This window comes from Malus sylvestris, chromosome 12, assembly GCF_916048215.2.
Source record: "Malus sylvestris chromosome 12, drMalSylv7.2, whole genome shotgun sequence".
Taxonomy (NCBI): domain Eukaryota; kingdom Viridiplantae; phylum Streptophyta; class Magnoliopsida; order Rosales; family Rosaceae; genus Malus; species Malus sylvestris.
In genome coordinates this window covers 20,548,142-20,568,172 of record NC_062271.1, presented here as the reverse complement: position 1 = coordinate 20,568,172, position 20,031 = coordinate 20,548,142, and the positions used below count along the sequence as shown (strand labels likewise).

General features: G+C 34.9%; 1 protein-coding gene and 1 pseudogene across 1 annotated transcript; one reads left to right on the top strand and one right to left on the bottom strand.

The window, feature by feature from the left end:
• The window catches only part of LOC126591921 (uncharacterized), a 99,910-nt pseudogene that overhangs the window by 55,252 nt on the left and 24,627 nt on the right, over positions 1-20,031 (bottom strand).
• On the top strand, positions 5,676-12,704 carry LOC126592236 (uncharacterized). The gene is made up of 3 exons (XM_050257958.1): positions 5,676-5,927; positions 11,352-11,811; positions 11,899-12,704. Exons 1-3 carry the CDS (start codon positions 5,676-5,678, stop codon positions 12,702-12,704), a joined length of 1,518 nt encoding a protein of 505 aa, XP_050113915.1.

Here is a 20,031-nt window from a genome sequence, read left to right as displayed (position 1 = left end):
TTATTATTGTAGTACGGATCAGGTTTTTGTTAGAAAAATATATTATTGTGGGTTTTATGTAAAAAAAAAATTTGAATTTAAAAGGAGTAAATTCACATTTTTAGTAAATTTTATAATAATTTTTTTTTTTTAAAAAAAATTTCTTACGTGACGCCACAATGAGATCATTGCGCAAACGTCAGATTGTATACCTGCGTCGCACAAGTTCTTAAAATTGTAACGGTCCAATTGTTAAAAATTGGCGCTTATTTTGAGTTTGCGCGACGAAGAAGTAACCTATGTCGCGTAAAGACATTTTGCGCAACATATAACCTACGTCACGCAAACCCTGGTTTCACTGCCTTGGCGCGATGGTTGGTGCTTGACGAAGGTTTCGTTGGGCTAATTTTTGGCGACGTTTTTTAACCTTGCGTGATGAAAGGCTTGCGTCGTGCAAACTGTTTTTTGTACTAGTGATATGTGTGTGTGTGTGTATATCTTGCGTCGCGCAAACTGTTTTTTGTACTAGTGATATGTGTGTGTGTGTATACACACACACATACATTATGTATGTAGGGTTCTATGTATATATATCATGACGTTCTTGGCACTTCTCTGAAATGTATTTTTTCTCTTTATATTTTCATGTATAGAGTGCAGAATTATATATATTTGAGAAAACCTCATAGATTTGAAATTCCCATGCAAAATGAATTATGCCTTTATTTAATTTCCATCATCGATCTTTTTTAACGTAGTGTTAGGGTAGAATTGGCTATTCCTAAACAAAATGTCTGAATCTGTAATCTTAGACTAGTACATATTTTCCGTTGTAATTATTTTAGTCTAAGTTTGTCTCTTGGCTCTTTATCACAAAATTGGCAAGCGTTTCAGAGACATCCACTCAGGTATGTTTGCACGCATGCATCCAACTACATCTATATCACATGTTATTGTATTTGGGATAGGACTTTTGCTCCTTGTGTGTTTTATGTTTTTAGGATGACTTATCCCATCTATATTAATTATTAAATCATGTTTTCAAACTTATATGATTGCGTGTTTGGTGAGAGTCATCTAACTACATGAATTGCTATCTTTATCAGATAGTGTCGTCCGTATCATTTGGAAATGGGTGTCGTGATTTGGTTTATATATATGAGAGGTCAGGGGGCTTGAATAAAAGAGCCGCATATTTATGTATTTATAAGGGAGGTCAGGAACTGTTTTGATGGAAGCCGCATATGCATATAACCTGTTTTCCTTGATAAAAGTTTGAGAGGCAGCGTCTTGGTGTTTTGAATAAGGAAAAATCTTTTTGATTATTGCTACTGTCTTGTGGTTTCAACAGCATGGGTTTTTAAAAGAGAAAATATTGTTTTCATGCTGATTTCATTTGGGTTTTAAATTGAATGTCAATTATGAGAATGTGCCTTGTGATTTTCGTAATTGATTGTTTTTCAAACAAACACTTCATTATATAAACATTCTGCATGATCGAGTTAGTATCTTGCAAAGTTCGAGGAAAAGGTGATTGACGATCGCGTTAGTGTCGTGCCACTTTAACTTAAAGACTGAAGAAAGATCGAGTAGCAAAGCGCGGAGACAAACCTGCCAACTGGTATGAGTGTCTAGTTGATAAGTTTTGTAAGTCTTTATGTATTCTTTCTTTCTTAGTGCTTCTTGGCTTGGTAGCCCGAGGATTTTCCCAATGGTGGGTTTTGCCTCGTTAAATCCTACATCCTGTGTGCACATTTTATTTATCTTTATAATTGCATATGTGTAGGATAGTTTATATGTGTTGTGAATGTGAAATTAATTTGAAAACTGAAAATTAAATTGAAAATTGAATTGGATTTTGAAATTGGAACCTATTCACCTCTCTCTAGGTTAAACTAGTACCATCCTAGAACTTTCACGTAGGAACTTTGAAGTTCTTCGCCTTTTGGATGTGGAAGAATGTACCTCAGGTAATTAATTAATGAATTATTGTTTTCTTTAACAGAGGAGTTAAACGGTTAAAAGGCAGTAATTAACTGACTGTATATTTTGCATGCTGCATTTTCTAAATGGTACGTCTCACTTCCACAGGGAGCAACCACAACATTTTATGTTGCTCTGCACCCATAACTGAAGGGCGTGACACGAAAATACTTGGTCTAACTGTAACAAGTGTTGAAGCAATATTAGAAAATATGAAAATAATACAAGAAATTCAATAATAATAATTACTGAAAATATGACTTTAGCCCTTGAAATTTAATTTTTTCCACATAAAACCCGTCATAAGTTTTTTACTCAAATAAAACCCATTAACTAGATTCCATATCAGCAAATTCATTAATTATATTTGACTTTACACATTTAAAAAATTTCAATGCCCAAAACACCCCTATTTGAATGTTTGATGTACACAATTAGTTCCATATAGATTGTAAGGGAGAATTAATGATTTTACGAAAATAATAAATAATAAATTTATTGCCTAATATATAATAACAACAAAACATGCCTAATATATGTAATAATACATGCTTAGTTAAGTGAACAAATTATATTTTACATATAAATGTAGGTAAATTATTTCACACACATATATATAACATAAATAAAAAAATAAAAAAATGCCTGGTATACGTAAAAATTCATGCAAAATAATTTACCTACAAAAAATGTTATTTGATTTAGTGCACCTACTATTCGAATTTTAAAATGTTAGATTGCTTAAAAAAAGCAAAATAATTTCCCCACTGTATGTAAAATACATGCAAAATAATTTACCTACATAATAAAGCAAACCCAATGCATGCAAAATAATGTACCTACAAAAAAATGTAATTTGATTCAGTGCACCTACTATTCGAATTTTAAAATGTTAGATTGCTTAAAAAAAGCAAAATAATTTCCCCACTGTATGTAAAATACATGCAAAATAATTTACCTACATAATGAAGCAAACCCAATGTATGTAAAATAATGTAACTACATAAGAAATATTATTATTTTATTCAATACTATTTTACCTATTATTTTGTACATATAATAATAAAATGTGCCCAATATATATGATGATACATACAAAATAATATACCTACAAAATATATGTTACTTGCTCATCATAAATTTATATATAGGTAGATTAATTAGTATAATATGTTTGATCATATATGTAGTAATGTGCATACATACGTACATACATATATACATATACATATATATATATATATATATATATATATATTGAGCTTGTGGTAGTACTATATACATTTGAACGTATATATGTGTGTGTATATATATATATATATATGTGTGTGTGTGTGTGTGTTAGGGGTAATAATATGCAATAAATTATTTGTTCATTGTAATTAAGGTGAGTAATAATATTTATTGATTTATTTTGAATGTTGTGGTACAAGTTGTAAATATTTTGTATTAATAGGTCAATTACTTTCCTACATGGGCAATCACTTTTAAATTTGGGTTTTATTTGAATGTTTATAATTGGGTGGATTTTTATATAGGAAATAAGAGTTACAAGGGTTTATATCTAAAGAACCCTAATAATTGTAAAGAAATTCACAACATCAATTATGTATGAGATTAATAAAAACAACTAGAGAAAAAAGGTAGGAAAAATAGACAAACTTGGAGATGAGGCTTGCATAAATGCAATGTCCTAAAGACAAAATTTCGCACATACTCTTGTGCATGTAGTTCGGTAGACGTCCGCCACTTAGGATTCAACAATCTATAATCCGAAGTTAAAGCACTTCAATATTTTGACTTTGGCGAACTTTATATATTCTGTACTCTAAAGACACGACTCGAAATTTGATAAATGAAAAATAAGATAAACAAAGTGAGAAAATCCTATTTCTCAAGAGTAAAAATAAACTTAATTTTTTTTATTCCTTAATGCCTTTATATATTCTGTACTCTAAAGACATTGATTGACGAAGAGATGCATACATACATCCTTTAGATGGCACCATTTCAAAAGGTCCATACTCAATGTGGCGCCACTTTGTATAAGATGGAACCCACTTAATAACAAATACGGTTTGATACAAACGGTTAAAGCATTTTTCATTCAAATATTGAATTAAATATTATAATATATAAATTCCAACAATCCCTCACATGAATGAAAAATTAGGAAGAATTTGAAAGTACAGGCGGACAAGGAGATGCATCGGCACATATGTCTTTTGGATTTGAACCTACCCTAGCGAATACTTATCTGATTTACTTGGTGAGCAGTGGATGTGGAAGATCTTGAACTGTTCACCGCAACAATAAATCAACACAATAAGCAACACACATCACTAATCCTGATATATTACAATTCATACGATTGTGTTCATTTTGGTCTTGAACAAATCCCAAATTCATGAGATATCATTGATAATACTAAGTTAGGTTTCCGTCCAGCTGATTCATTAGTTATGCTGGCTTTAGCCTCATTCCCCTCGATGATCAACTTACTCTCTAAACCTTTAATAATTGATACCACTAAGGTTGACTATCTTTAATGTTGTGCATAATCTATCTCAATTTCAAGTACTCAAAAGTGTGTGTGTGTGTGTGTGTGTGTGTGTGTGTGTGTGTGTGTGTGTGTGTGTGTGTGTGTCTATATATATATATAGGGAAGTGTTATTGGCACTCCAAAAATCTCATTCTATACTCCTCACAAGTGTATTTTTCTTTTCTAATATAGAAAGTTTGGAGTGTAGAATGAGATTTTTGGAGTGCTAATAACAATTCCTTATATATATATGTTCAGGGGCAGATTTATTAAGGGACTAGGGTGGTCCCGGGACCACCTGAAGCTCAGAAAAATGGCTGTGAGGATCTTCAAGGACCACCCATGTTAGTGATGCTGCACAAGTGATGCGCAGCATGTGATGCTGCACTAGTGATGCTACACAAGTGATGTTGCACAATGACTTGGCAAAACGACGTCGTTTTGAGCTAAGTCATTAAAAAATATTAAAACCTCACTCACATGAGAACCTTCACACAATAGAGCACTTAGCTCCTTCACACGATACAGCAATCAGAACCTTTACTTTACCAATAGTACCTAATCGTCTGCCGCTCGGCCCCCTTCCTGTTCTTTACGACATCGATCAACTCTCTGTTGCACAGTTGCACTCTAGTTTATGTTCACCGTTGCACCGACGGGGGGGCGACGACAACTTTGGTGAAAATTTGTAACCCTTCTGCTTTTTTTTTTCTCCGTGTCAAGCTCTGGTCTGGAGGCTAGCCACTGGTCCTCTTCTTCTTGGTTGAAGAGGTTTGTACTCTCTTTGACTTTGTCCATTAAATAATTTTCCCATCCATTATCTGATATTAAATTATTTGTGGTGTTCAATGTTTAAATAATTTTACCATCCATTATTTGATTTATTTGTGGTGTTAGATATTTTGTTTAAGAAGTATTTTTATTTTTAATGTTTGGTGGTGAATCTGGTGATGAATAAAACTTTTAATGTTTCTTTAAAGTGATGGCAGTCTATTTGTGGCATGCATATCTCTTTGTCTTTGGCATTCATAATATTAGAATCCCACGGGCACAGACCTAATTATAAATTTATAAATGAATCTGATTTCTCGTTTTTCATATAATATTTTTTTTAGTTTCATCAATTGATATAGATTTTTTTTATTAATTGATATGTGTAGGAATTAGAAGTATGGAACAATATTACAAGCGAAAATCATCATCGATTAGTTCAGACAATCATATTCCAAATAGTTCATCTCCAAACTTGGATAGTTCCAATCCTATTCCGAACAGTTCCCCTCCAATTCCAAGTAGTTCTAATCCAATTGGGGGTAATTCCACTCCACAACAAAATGAGTTAAAAGTTGATTTGGATAATCTTGAGAGAGACCCCGGAAAGAGAATTCCAATGAAGGATTATCCTCCAGATATTCGAGATGAGGTCCGAAGAGCATATATATTGATGGAGCCTTTTAGAGCTAAAGATCATGATTTTCCATTCACTTTGCATTCGAACAAAAAACGACGGTTCGTTGATAATTGGTTGAAGGAATTTCATTGGTTGTAATATAATATATCTAAAGATGCTGCATTTTGCTTTTATTGCTATCTATTCAAAGTCAACTTTGAACAATTAGGCAATGACGTCTTTACTGAGATAGGCTTTCAAAATTGGAAGCATGCAAAAGTCTATTTTGAAAAACATGTGGAAATGGTTGGTAGCTTTCATAATAAAGCTGTTGAAGTTGCTGGTAATCTAATAAATCAAAAGACATATATTGAAACAGTTGTGGTCAAACAGTCAGAAGAAGCTTGTATGGCTTATCGCACTTGCTTGAATGCATCAATTGATTGTACTAAATTTTTGTTGCGACAAGGTCTTTCATTTCGTGGTCATGATTGTTGAATTTTTGAAATTTTGAATTTTTGAAATTCCGAATTTTTGAATTTCCGAATTTCCAAATTTTTGAATTTTTGAATATATATATACATATATATATATATATATATATATATATATATTTTTTTTTTAAGTTTTGTAGGTGAAGCTTTGGTGTTAAAGCTTTATAGGTGAAACTTTGAGGTTGAAGCTTTGTTGGGTACCATGAATTGATTTTGCTTCACACTATCTTGATCAAGAATGTGTGAAGTTTTTGTAGGTGAAGCCTTTATGAGTCAAGCTTTTGTGGGTGAAGCTTTTATGGGTGAAGCTTTTGTGGGTCAAGTTTTTGTGGGTGAAGCTTTTGTGGGTTTTGTGGATGAAGCTTTTCTGGGTGAAGCTTTGGGGTTGAAGTTTTTGTTGGGTACCATGAATTGATTTTGCTTCACATTATTTTGATCAAGATAATGTGAAGCTTTTGAGAATTTGTAGTTGTCCTTCATTGATGAAGCTTTTGTGTTGAAGCTTTGTAGGTGAAGCTTTTGTGTTGAAGCTTTGTAGGTGAAGCTTTGGAGTTGAAGCTTTTGTTGGGTACCATGAATTGATTTTGCTTCACACTATCTTGATCAAGATAGTGTGAAGCTTTAGAGAATTTGTAGTTGTCCTCCATTGATGAAGCTTTTGTTGGATGTGAAGCTTTGGAGTTGAAGCTTTTGTTGGGTACCATGAATTGATTTTGCTTCACACTATCTTGATCAAGATAGTGTGAAGCTTTTGAGAATTTGTAGTTGTCTTCCATTAATGAAGCTTTGTTGAATTTCCCAATTTCCTTTTTTTTTTTTTGGAAAATTAGAAATTTGAAAATGTGGGAGAGACAACATATACAAATTTTGCTTCCACATTGTTGAGCAAGACATTGTGATGCAAGCCACACCTTGTAGTAGTCAAAGGTTTGGATGAACCATATAAATTGAATTTGCTTCAAACAGTCTTGATCAAGAGTGTGTGAAGCTTTCTACGAGTTGTAGTTACTCTTCATTGATGAAGCTTTTGTTGGCACCATAAATTGGTTTTGCTTCACACTGTCTTGATCAAGAGTGTGAAACTTTTGAGAATTATGGTTGAACTCATTTGATGAAGCTCTTGTTGGTACCATAAATTGGTTTTTCTTCACACTGTTTTGATCAATAATGTGTGAAGCTTTTGAGAATTGTGGTTGCCCTCCATTGATAAAGCTTTTGTTGGCACCATAAATTGGTTTTGCTTCACACTGTCTTGATAAGCTTTTGAGAATTGTGGTTGCCCTCCATTGATGAAGCTCTTGTTGGCATCATAAATTGGTTTTGCTTCACACTGTCTTGATCAAGAGTGTGTGAAACTTTTGTACGAGTTGTGGTTGAACTCCTTTGATGAGCCTCTTATTGGCACCATAAATTGGTTTTGCTTCACACTATCTTGATCAAGAGTGTGTGAAGCTTTCTACGAGTTGTAGTGTTTGCATTGTTACATAAGAGAAATGTTTGAAGCAGATGCAAGAGGGCTGAATAGCTTGATATTCGTATACCATGCACTGGAGTTGTTGTTGGCTTGTAATAAGACTTTGTTAGTGACTATAACTCTTGTTGGGCATAAGTGCTCCCCTAGTTGAGTTGTCAAGCTTGAGGGTTTTTTATTATTTGTGAATGCTAGGAGTTCACATGTACAAGTTGTACCACTCGTCTTCTGGTAGGTGGAATGAATGGTGAGTTGCTTCATCACTTGGTTGGTGGTACGAAGGTGAGTTCTTTCATCACCTTTCATCACATTTCATCACTTGGTTGGTGGCATGAAGATGAATTCCTTATTCACCTGGTTGGTGGCATGAGTGGTAAGTTGCCAAATGATATTAGAGTACGGGTTGTACATTTCATCACCTAGTTGGTGGCATGAAGATGAGTTCCTTCTTCACCTGGTTGGTGGCATGAGTGGTAAGTTGCCAAATGATATTAAAGTATGGGTTGTACATTTTATCACCTGATTAGTGGCATGAAGATGAGTTCCTTCTTCACATTTCATCACCTAGTTAGTGAGAATAAGGGTAAGGTGTCGAGGCACATTGTAGCAAGTGTCGAATGACACAAAGTATGTTGAACTCTTTCGAAGCACAGTTGGCTTATGTATGGATGTGTTGGAATGTATGATGTTTATGTATGAATATGTTAGAATGTATGATGTTTATGTTGATTGATATGAGTGATGCTTATGAATGTTTTGCTATGCATGAATGGATCCATACTTTTGATATGTGAACCATGTTGGTTGTAACACTTAGTATCACATACTTTGCGTCAAAGTACACATGTTGAAGCTTTGAGTTAGAGTATAAGGGTAGGTCAGCATAAACCAAGTGTTCCAGTGCTAGGAAAACAAAAGACTCAGAAGAAGTTGTCTGAATTCCCTTTTCTTTAAATATTTGCTGAATGGCTTGTGTGACAAAAGATCTCAAGCGGTTAAAAGTCAAAACATTTGTAATGTGTATGCCTTCTTATAATAGCATTTCCTTCAATACCTAGTCCTCCACTTTGAAAGAGTGAGGCTTGGCCCCATAATCATAATAGTCGACGGTACATTCACCCTTGGTTGTCTTGATATGAACTTTTAGCCCTCTTGTTATAATGGGCTTGCTGAGAGTAAAAATCATTCCTCTTACCAAGAGACAGATACGTTTGGTGACTTAGCGAGTAGCATAATGAGGCAGGAGATGATGCAATGGGTGTCTGAATGACCAAGAATTCCTCACTTGGTAGAACTTGACTTCCACTTCCCACTTGTTGATAAGGGTTAGCCATATGGGGGTTCCCTTGGTATGTCATTGCTTCAGCGGATGCGTGGTTGTAAGCATGTGCCATCACCTCAGAGTAAGTCTTCCAAGTGTTGGCATTGATCATGTACTTGAAGAAACAATCACGTAGGCTTGCCGTGAAGGCCTTGAAGGTGGTCTTGTCATCTGCCTCAGCGCAGAGAGAATATTCATGGTTGAAGCGACCGACATACTCTCGTAGTGACTCGTCCGGCTTCTGGCGAATAGTGTACAAGTCATCTGCAGAATGCAAGCGATCAGTTTGTAAGATGTGTTGAGAGACAAACAGTTTCCTCAGTTCCTTAAATGAGCCTACTGTCTCAGGTGGAAGACGGCAATACCAGTTTAGAGCTTCATCAGAGAGGGTGGAGGGGAAGAGAAGACATCGCTATTCGTCGGTGTGCATCCGATATGCCATGGTGAACTCAAAGAGGTTAAGGTGTTCAATTGGGTCATCCCTTCCAATATAGAGTTGTAAACCAAACTTTTGTTTTGTCTTCGCTTGAAGGGGATGTCAATGATCATCCTTGTGAGAGGGCCATGCCTGGGTTGATTCCAGTCAGGTATCTCGGCCTAACGTTCGGCCTTCAGCTTGTTTACTTCCTCAAGGAGCTGTAGGACAAGAAGGTCCTGAGTAGAGTCATGTACCATTGGAATTTTCTTTCATAAGTCATCATCGTTTCTTGGAAGTAGGAAAGTTTGAGCAAGGGCATATGGTTTTTCCTTAGACTCGCCGTACTGACTTCTAGGGCGAGTCTGTCGGAATACCTCAGAGTCCCCTGTACCTTCATGTTCCTCTGGGACCTGTCGTTCCTTCCCTAGATTGGTAGCTGGCCTGGGTCGTGGGATGAGACTGAGTCTTTCAGAAACCCTTGGGTCATTGATCTTCGAGCACATGTGGAGGAGATTCTCTTAACGTTGCTTTAGGAAGCCTCGCCAGTCACGATAAACGGTTTTCGATCATTTCAACCCTTCTGCAAGGAGGTGTCTTCCTCCATTTCTCCTGCTTCGGGTCGAAGCATCTGGGTTAAAAAAAGTCTCATGTTGATAAATGTTTTGATGATTAGCTCGTTCCTCATCAGGGATACCCATGTTGAAGGGAGGTGACCCTCCGTGTTGAGGGGCACCCAGATGATGGTTGATGTCCACAGGGGCAACGAGCTCACGTGTTTGAGTACGCCTAGTTTCGTGGAGTGTCTCAAAGAGCTTCTCATATTGCTCTTGGAGGACCTCATTCTTCATTGCTATCTTGTTGTTTTGAGCTTCTAACTCATCGATTTTAGCTTGAAGAGCAACCCTCTTTCATTCATTCTTTCATTGTTTCGCACTAGGTGCAAGAGGGGTGTCATTATGTGTGATGTGGCTTCCTTCGCTCCCTATGTTAGAGAGGGATGCCTGGTCAAAAGAGAGTGTACGAATGGTGGAAACCAGCTTACCAGCTTGGCAAAGCTGAAGAGAATGGGAATAAGTGTCGTTTCTACAGACGGCGCCAAATGTTGATGCACAAAATCAGTGAGGACTTTGGTACAATAGAAAGTGTTAAGTTTGTGACCTTGAGTGTACGAATGGTGGAAACCAGCTTACCAGCTTGGCAAAGCTGAAGAGAATGGGAATAAGTGTCGTTTCTACAGACGGCGCCAAATGTTGATGCACAAAATCAGTGAGGACTTTGGTACAATAGAAAGTGTTAAGTTTGTGACCTTCGCTAGATTGCTCCGGTCACTAGTGTGGATAAGTATGTAAATGGATAGAGATATGGAAGCAAACACAAGATGTACGTGGTTTACCCAGATTGGCTACGTCCACGGAGTAGAGGAGTTTTCATTAATTGTGAAAGGTTTACACAAGTACATAGGTTCAAGCTCTCCTTTAGTGAGTACAAGTGAATGATTTAGTACAAATGACATTAGGAAATATTGTGGGAGAATAATCTCTTTTTATAGAAGAGTTTCTAGCTTTGTTCTGACATTGACACGTGTCGTGTTGTGATTGGCTTCTGATGTTGACACGTTTCGTGCTGTGATTGGCTTCTAATGTCAACACGTGTCACATTGTGATTGGCTTGGCCTCCTGGTTGGAGGGAAACTCTTTTGGGTCCTTGATGGTATAACGTTGATCGATGCTCAGTAATTTCGGGATTGGTCAAGTATGGTACAAACAATGATGAAAGTGACACTTCAAACAATAGAGGTAACTATTTGGAGCTCTTACAATTCCTTGTGGATCATGATGAGAAAATAAAGGCCATTGTGTTAGATAAAGCTCCGGGAAATCTCAAGCTAATAGCTCATTCAATTCAAAAAGATCTTGTTCATTCATGTTCTATTGAAACCATTAAAACTATCATAAGTGATATGAAGAATGCTAGGTTCTTTTCTCTATTGGTTGATGAGGCACGTGATGTTTCTATAAAGGAGCAAATGGCAGTGGTTTTGCGTTATGTGGACAAAAATTTGAAAGTCATTGAAATGTTTGTAAGAGTTCAACATGTTCCTGACACCACTTCAAACACATTAAAGGAGTCTATTGATGCCTTCATTCATTTCAATGAGTTGAGCTTCTCCAATTTAAGAGGGCAAGGTTACGATGGTGCTAGTAATATGAAAGGTGAGTTCAATGGACTCAAGACAAAGATTTTGAATGATTAACCTTGTGCATTCAATGTTCATTGCTTTGCTCATCAACTCCAATTAGCTCTTGTTGCCGTAGCAAAGGATAATGTTGATGTTAACACATTCTTCCTATTGGCTAATAATGTGGTAAATAATATTGGAGCTTCATGTAAGCGTCGTGATGCACTTAAACAGATGCAACAAAAAGAACTTATGAAAGCTCTTGAAAATGATTCTCTTATGAAGGGACGAGGCTTAAATCAAGAAACTAGTCTCAAACGTGCCGGAGCTACAAAATGGAATTCACATTATGGTTCTTTGATTACTATGTTCTCATTCGTGGTCAATGTGCTTGAAATGATTGTTGATGATAATACCAATGATAGTGTGGCCAAAGCAAATAGGTTATTGAAAGACATACAATCTTTTAAGTTTGTGTTTCTCCTATTTTTGATGAAATCTATATTGGGAATCACGAATGATTTATCACAAGCATTACAAAAGGATGATCAAGAGATTATGAATGCAATGGCTTTAGTCAACACATGTAAAGAACAAATACTTTACATGAGGAATGATGAGGGGTTTGACCTTTTGGTTGACAAAGTATTGTCATTTTGTGTCCAACATCATATTGAGGTTATTAACTTGGATGAGACATATGTAGCTCATGGGAGGTCGCGCCGTAATACCCACAAAAAGACCAACCGTCATCGTTACAAAAAGACCAAACATCATCGTTACAAAGTGAGGGGAGAAATTTTCATACGTGTGGCTAAGTTTAATTCGGCCGGTAAACATCTAAATTTTCCCTCGAAAGGCCGGAACCCTAGTTTTGGGTGTGCTTCAAATCGACCTTCATATGTGCTCCGACTCCTCCACCACTGATTGGGATTTGTTCTTGGGGTTGTGGGGAGTAGATTAGTGGTGGTAATTGGCTGAGTTAGCTTCACGATTTGAGAAATCTTCACACGAACTCATCGCACCCACCGACGGTTCTTCACCCAATTACAACCAAATTTCTTCTAATTTTTTGTGGAAAAGGAAGAGAGTGGTGAGATGATGATTGGGCATGGTAGATCGGTCCAATTTGCTGGAAATCCATTGGAAAACATGGAGAAATGGGTTGGGTCGCGTGGGTTAAAGGGGTGACCCGTTTGCCCCCCTCATTCTCACCTTCCCACTTTTCCCTCCTTTCCCATTGGGCACGTGCTCTAACCTTTACTTCTGATTGGCCACAAAAGCACATACCTCATTTCGTTTTTCCCTCAAAGTGAGAGTTTAAATAATTTCTAAAATCTATAGTTTAGTAACACAACTTCAAACGTCTGTAACTATACCGTTATAATCCGGACTCGCAAACGGCTTTCGCCTATGCATTCGTGGTTTCGAGATCTATTCGAAAATATAAATTGTGACCTCCAAAGGTATATGGATTTTAAATAATTAATTTCCAAACTTTAAAATTCGTAACTAGTTTAATTAAAATCTAAATTCAAACAAATTAAAATAAATTCTCGAGAAATAATATAAGATCTCAATAATACAAATACGTAGATTATAACACTGAAATCCAGGAACGGGATTTCACATTCAAATTGCCATGGATGACGGATCTAGAACCCTCACAAAGGAAATGTCATCCCCTTTGGAGTTTAGGCTTTGGCCTATCAAAGTCTCTTTATTTCCTTCAACATAGGTCTTAACCCCCACAATTTAATAGTCATCTTACTAAGAGGAGAGCAACTTCATCCCAAATAATGAAGCTTTATGCCTTGACTAATGGAACATCACTTATGATGCCGCATGTATGAAAACTTCATACAACGTCATGTGGTAATTAGACAAAACTCTTGCTGAATTACTTGTCTTTTTGCTTGATGCTAGGCTTCTGACCCATATTCATGTTCATTTGAAATGGCTTACAACACGTGCAGGTATATGCAAATCAAGTCATTTGATCAAACCGAACAATGTTTATGAACTTGCCAGAACCACCAACTACAGCAATTGAAAATAATTATGTTGGTCAAAAATACCGAATGCCTTTCCATGAAATTGTCACTTAATAACAAATACGGTTTGATACAAATTAGCAATTAAAACATTTTTCATTCACATTTTTCATTCAACTATTGAATTAGAATATATAAACTCCAACAACGAGATGAAACCGAGCTCATATACTAGAAGTGAAAAGTTGGCCTGCAAACTCTGGGACTCCATCAACAAGTTGATTGATGGAGCTTTCGTTCCAAAAGCTGAATGAGAAACTTCATGTGATTCCTGCTTATACTTTTTGTGATGTATGTTAAATGTGATTGTCGTTGGTCGTTTGTCAATTTTTATTATTTAACTTATCCGTTGTTGCGTACTTCTTTCATGGTATTGTGAATGAGAATACTAGACTATTTTTTTCTTGATGACAAATATGCATATAATCAAAGTTTATTATTTAAGGATACTAATTATTGGATGATTTTGTTGATGCATAAAACCGGAGGTCTTGGAACAACGTAAATTTGACCGTGAATCTACAAGAAATGTAAATAACACAAGATGTATCGTGGTTCAACCCAAGGTTTGGGCTACGTCCACACTGATTATTTATTTATCTGAGGGAAAGAGAGCTCTGAGAGTGAGAGCTTTGAGAGGGGGTGAGAGGGCTTAGGAATTGGTCTCCTCTAATTGTGAGGGTGATGAGTTCTTTTATAGAATAAGGACTCCTCACTTATTACATATTTACCCCTTCCTTTATCACATAATTGCATTTAAGTCCTCCGAGTATTTGTACGAGATCTAAATACGAGGCCCTAAATATTGTATAAACAGATTTAATGTAAAAATATTATTGTATTAAGAAAATTGGATGACAAATAATATATGGCGTGATTAAAATGCTAACAAGAAAAGAGAAATTTATCTAGAAAGACAAGAAAGGAGGAACAAAAATCACATGGGAGATAGAATTGAGAATCCTACTCCCAAGGAATACAATTACAACTAAGAAACTATCTAAAAAATATTATAGAATCATATACGTTTTATACTAGAGTTTGCACAATAACATTTCTAATGAATTTAGGACCGCAACAAATGTAGAACTTTTGCATATATATTGTATTGTGGTGAGATTGGTTTATAGTGATTTTTCCATTGGTCTTTGGTTGATAATTGGTTTATAGTGATTCTTCCATTGGTCCTTGGTTGATAATTATTCTGTTAATTTGTCAGTTGCTAGCTTAGTATGTATAATGTATTGTTTTTGAAAATTAATACTTGGCTCCAGGACTGGACTTATTTTATTTTTCTTCTTCAGGACAAATTCATATAACCAAGGTTATAAATCAAGTACTATAAGAAATGTATTAACTAAGAATAACTATGTATAAATGTTTTAGTGTTAGTATAAATAAAGGGAGCTATTATTGACACTCCCAAAATCTCAATCCACACTCCTTCTCTATTTCTGATTTATTTATTTTAATTCTTTTAATGTAATTTCTGATTTTAACCCTATATTACTTTTAATGTCTACAATCTTGAAAACCTCATTAAGTATGATGACATAAATATGGGTAAATATTTATAGGGAGTCGTAAAGACCTTTTGTGCTCTAGAAGCAAGTAATCTTTTACTCTCGAGTCTGAGCATATATGCAAAAGAGTCTAGCACCATACAGAATTGGTGGCTGCTTTATCAAGTCAGCCATTTCTTCGTCCTCATACTTTTTTCCTCTTAGTCTAAGCAAAATTCTTCATTTTTTTTTGGGTAATTCGTGGATGAAAGCCTCATTAATCTTTCATTTGGAATTGATTTTGCTAACGCAAAAAATTGGAGGAATTTTTGGTAGATTTGTTTTCTTTCCAGATTTCCTATGAAACAAATAGCATAGCAAATGTCACAAATAGCATATTTCTTTCTTCTTTTCAACAAAATAAAATTGTTGCTAAAGGCAACAAGTAATCCTTCTAAAATATGACATAATAGTTGTGGCTATCACAGTTCATATCTTGAGTATCATAACAAGAAATAAAATTGTTGCTAAAGGCAACAAGTAATCCTTCTAAAATACGACATAATAGTTGTGGCTATCACAGTTCATATCTTGAGTATCATAACAAGAAATAATCTCATGTTCTTTTTCCAAGAATTTTAACCATGTCAATGCAAAGTTAAATAATTCTAAACATAGCATCCAAATGTATTTATCAACAATTGCCACCACATCTCAAACCAAGCCTGAAGCATGTTTCCATTTCCTTGATAATCAAACTCTAATCTTCAATTGCCTCCACATCTCAATCAAGCACACAAATATGTATCAGCAAAGTGCAAAACCTGTATATCATAATAAAATATACCAAAACAATTAGAAAAGATATATAAATATGTCCTATATATTCAAACTCACATTAAAATACTAATGATTAAGGGCATAGTTTATTTACATACTTTAGTTGTTACACATACAAGAGAAATTTCAATTAAGGGAACACAAATTAATTTCAAGTTCCAACCAAGATGAACATGATTTAAAGAGTAATTATAAAAAAGAGAACTTACAAGTATGTCTCTGTTCAAAATCTGCAATCATACCACAGAAATCATGCAGCTCTCTGCTTGAGTTCGCAGGTCCGACGGTTATGGCCAACACGGTTATAGCTCTCTCATTGAGTTCTCAACTATCTCAAACGACGAAGGCTCACACTGCATAGAGTTAGATTCCTTTCTCTTCTTCGACTTTGATGGACGACCTTTATGAGCTTGGATAGTAGGCTCAAGAATTAAGAGAAAAGAAGCATAAAGAAATTGGGATAGCTGTCTTTTGGTACCTTATTCTTCAGAAATTGGCATTTTTTCGTACTTCGATTTAAAATATGCAAGAAAATCACTTATTTCATCTCTATCACCATCCAAGTTAACATCACTAAACGATCTTGTATCAATCCTCCATTGCTCATGTACATCCTTCAATTGCAATTCACTTCTCATTTCTCTAATCATGTGTGCACAAGGAAGACCCATTGTTTTAAAAAAAAAAGGCCTTTACACCAAGATAAAACATCATTGGATTTTGCTAATCCATATTGCTTATGTAACTCATCCAGTGCAAACATAAATACATGAGTAACAAGTTCTTTAAAGAAGGGAATTCGAAGTCGAACTTTGATTTCATGAAATTGATTTTCTATAGCAAGACAAATCTTTTCTTGCATCTCACGAAGGCCTCCAGTTGAAACTTGAAGATACTTCTTTAACATTGCATGTGCACCTTCTGCTCTTGAACTAACACGATTACCAAAGTGCATAACCTGCTCAGTCTATGCACTTACAAATTTTTCTTTGAAATGTAGCCATGTAGCTGTAATATATTTAAGAACATATTATTGTACTTGTCCTTGTATTTTACTTTAAAACAACTCCAAGCATCGTTGAATATCAAAACAACTCCAAGCTTCGTTGTACTTGTCCCTGTATTAAACTAGTCCAAGGGGATATGAAATTAACCCAATCATCGTCGTTTTCAAAATGAGACTTACAATTTGTAAGAATATTTTTCTCAATATGCCAGACATAAAATATTTGTAGTTCTAGGGAAGACATTTTCTATGGCTTTCATCAACACCAATTCCCTATCTGATATAATCGCCACTGGATGATTATCAATTTCCAAGAGTTTACTAAACATTGTCAGAGCCCATACATAATCCTCTTCCTCCTCCTTTTGCATGAAGGCAAAACAAGAATAAAATGATGTGTTGAAACTTGAGACCCCAATGATATCCAACAATGGCATCTTGTACTTATTAGTCTTATAGGTGTGCAATCCATCACAAAAACATTTAAGTAGCTCTTAGTCAGTGCAATTGAAATGGGATGGGCAAAGAACAATGAATCAAATGACCATTTTGATCATACTCAATGTTATAAGTGAAACCACCTTAACCAAATTCATCCAACAAGGCTTGAACAACCGTATGTCCTCCTAAACTTTGCTTCATAATCTTATACCTTTCATTAAACACACTTTGAGAAATTGCTTGAAGATTAGGATTACTTTGACAAGGTGAAGAAAGAATCTGGCAAGATGGTATACCAACCATAGTCATTTGTTTAATGCGCAATATTTTGTCTTCTAAAAACTGATGACAATAGGAATGCCCAAAAATGTCAACTGAAGGATCATGGTTATGTGACAAATTTTTTATGTCCACCTTCCAAAATCCTTATTGTTTCTTCTTTCCCCAAATTTCAAAAGGACAATTTATCAATCGAGATGCTGTTTTCCTTTTCTTGTCCTCTAACGAAAGATTGGTATTTCGATAATTACCACCTCTATCACAACCAATGATAACATATTTATCAGCCTTCAATCTTCTAATAACAGTTGCATACCCTTGCTTTAATGCAATTTCACAAACAATACCAAGGAGGTCTTCCCGACTTTGAAAGTTCTTTTCAGTCAAAGAAAGCATTGTGTCATGTTCACTGATCTCTACTTGACTCCCCAGATAAAAATAAACTTAGTTTTATGGCATGTGAACCATTCATTTCAACATAATCTACAGTAACTTACTAACAATGGAAGTTATCATACTAGTTCATAAAACAAAAGAAGTTGATCGAATGAGAAGTCAATTGATAAGGGGTAGAACTCATTACATGAAAAGGAAATTAGGGTAAAAAAAACAAGCATTCAAAGGGCAGCAACAAAAAAACTTATTCATGAAATTGCATTGCACCAATAAATAAATTTGTCTACTGGAAAACCCCAATTCTAATCCATGAAATTGAACATGTTATTGAGGTTGAAATACAAATATGTTCAAACTCATAATGAAACACCTATAATATTAAAAATAATTAAACAAGTAAATAAAAAGAAAAAGAAATCATTAGAAGACATACCATGAAAATTTGATTCAAGAGAGTTAGAAGGATTACTCAAGTCTGACACTTCTTCCCTTTCACCGTTGTAAATTTCGTCAAAACTTTCCAGGAGTATCGGGTTCATGTATGGTTGTTCATCCATAAATTACCCGGAAAAAAAAAGTGAAGAATTTTGCTCAAACTAAGAGGAAAAAAGTCTGAGGACGAAGAATGGCTGACTTGATAAAGCAGCCACTGATTATGTATGGAGCTAGAGTCTTTTGCATATATGCTCAGACTTGAGAATAAAAGATTATTTGCTTCTAGAGCACAAAAGGTCTTTACAACTCCCTATAATTATTGGGAGTGTCAATAACAGCTCTTTAATTAAATGGTTTCATCCATTTACAAATCATCGAAAACAATAGTACTAATTGGATCCAAATACCACCACTTGATACAGCCTTTCACGTATATTCTAATAGCACAAAATACATATCATTTGGCCATTTATGCTGTATTACACCGCACATTAATGTTCAGCGTAAAAGGTCAACAACCAGTTGCTAATAATGATGTTCATATGCGAGTCATGACATGACTAGACCTGGCAATTTCTTACACGACCTGTTAACACGACACGTAAACGATATAAAAATAACGGGTTTTGGGTCAACACAATAACTAATCGGGTCATTATCTGGTCACACGATAATAACCTGTTAATAATGGGTCCTTAATAGGTTTACACGAGAGTGACACGTGGGTAACTTGTTTCGACACAATAAGAAAAAAGTTATTTTGATGATTTTAATTTTTTAAACTACTAAAAAAAACTTACTATAAAATACAATACATATAATGAATATGTATATATAAAATAAAAATATCAAGTAATTTAAAAATACCAAACACATTAAAAAAATTATAATAATTAATTTACATGTACGAAAAATATGCAAACGCTCTTAGTCGCATCCTTTACGCTTTGAGGATGGGTATATGATTAGTTGAATTTTTAAAACCATACAAACTCTCATGAATATTATTTTTAAAGGAGTTCAAAATAAACAAAATTTATAATCATTAATGTATAAATATGAAAGATGTGAAAGCATAATAAACGTTCATAATTGCATCCTCAACGCTCAGACGATGGTTACATGGTCGTTTAGATTTTTAAAACCCTTCAAATCTCATGAATAGTGTTTTTTATCTGAGTGCAAAATTAATAATAATTATTTTAGAAGTATGAAAAATGTAATCACTCGTAATGAAAAGCTTTACAACTTTCATGAATGGGTCAACTCCGAAATTTAGTATTATGTTTTACATTTTTTTG

What these genes read in the sequence shown, in the direction of transcription:
- LOC126592236 (XM_050257958.1), top strand. Translation starts at nt 5,676, where the DNA reads ATGGAACAATATTACAAGCGAAAATCATCATCGATTAGTTCAGACAAT. An exon ending in CTCCAGATATTCGAGATGAG is followed by an intron (nt 5,928 to 11,351) that starts GTCCGAAGAGCA and finishes GGATTGGTCAAG; the next exon opens with TATGGTACAAACAATGATGA. An exon ending in TGGTGCTAGTAATATGAAAG is followed by an intron (nt 11,812 to 11,898) that starts GTGAGTTCAATG and finishes AACTCCAATTAG; the next exon opens with CTCTTGTTGCCGTAGCAAAG.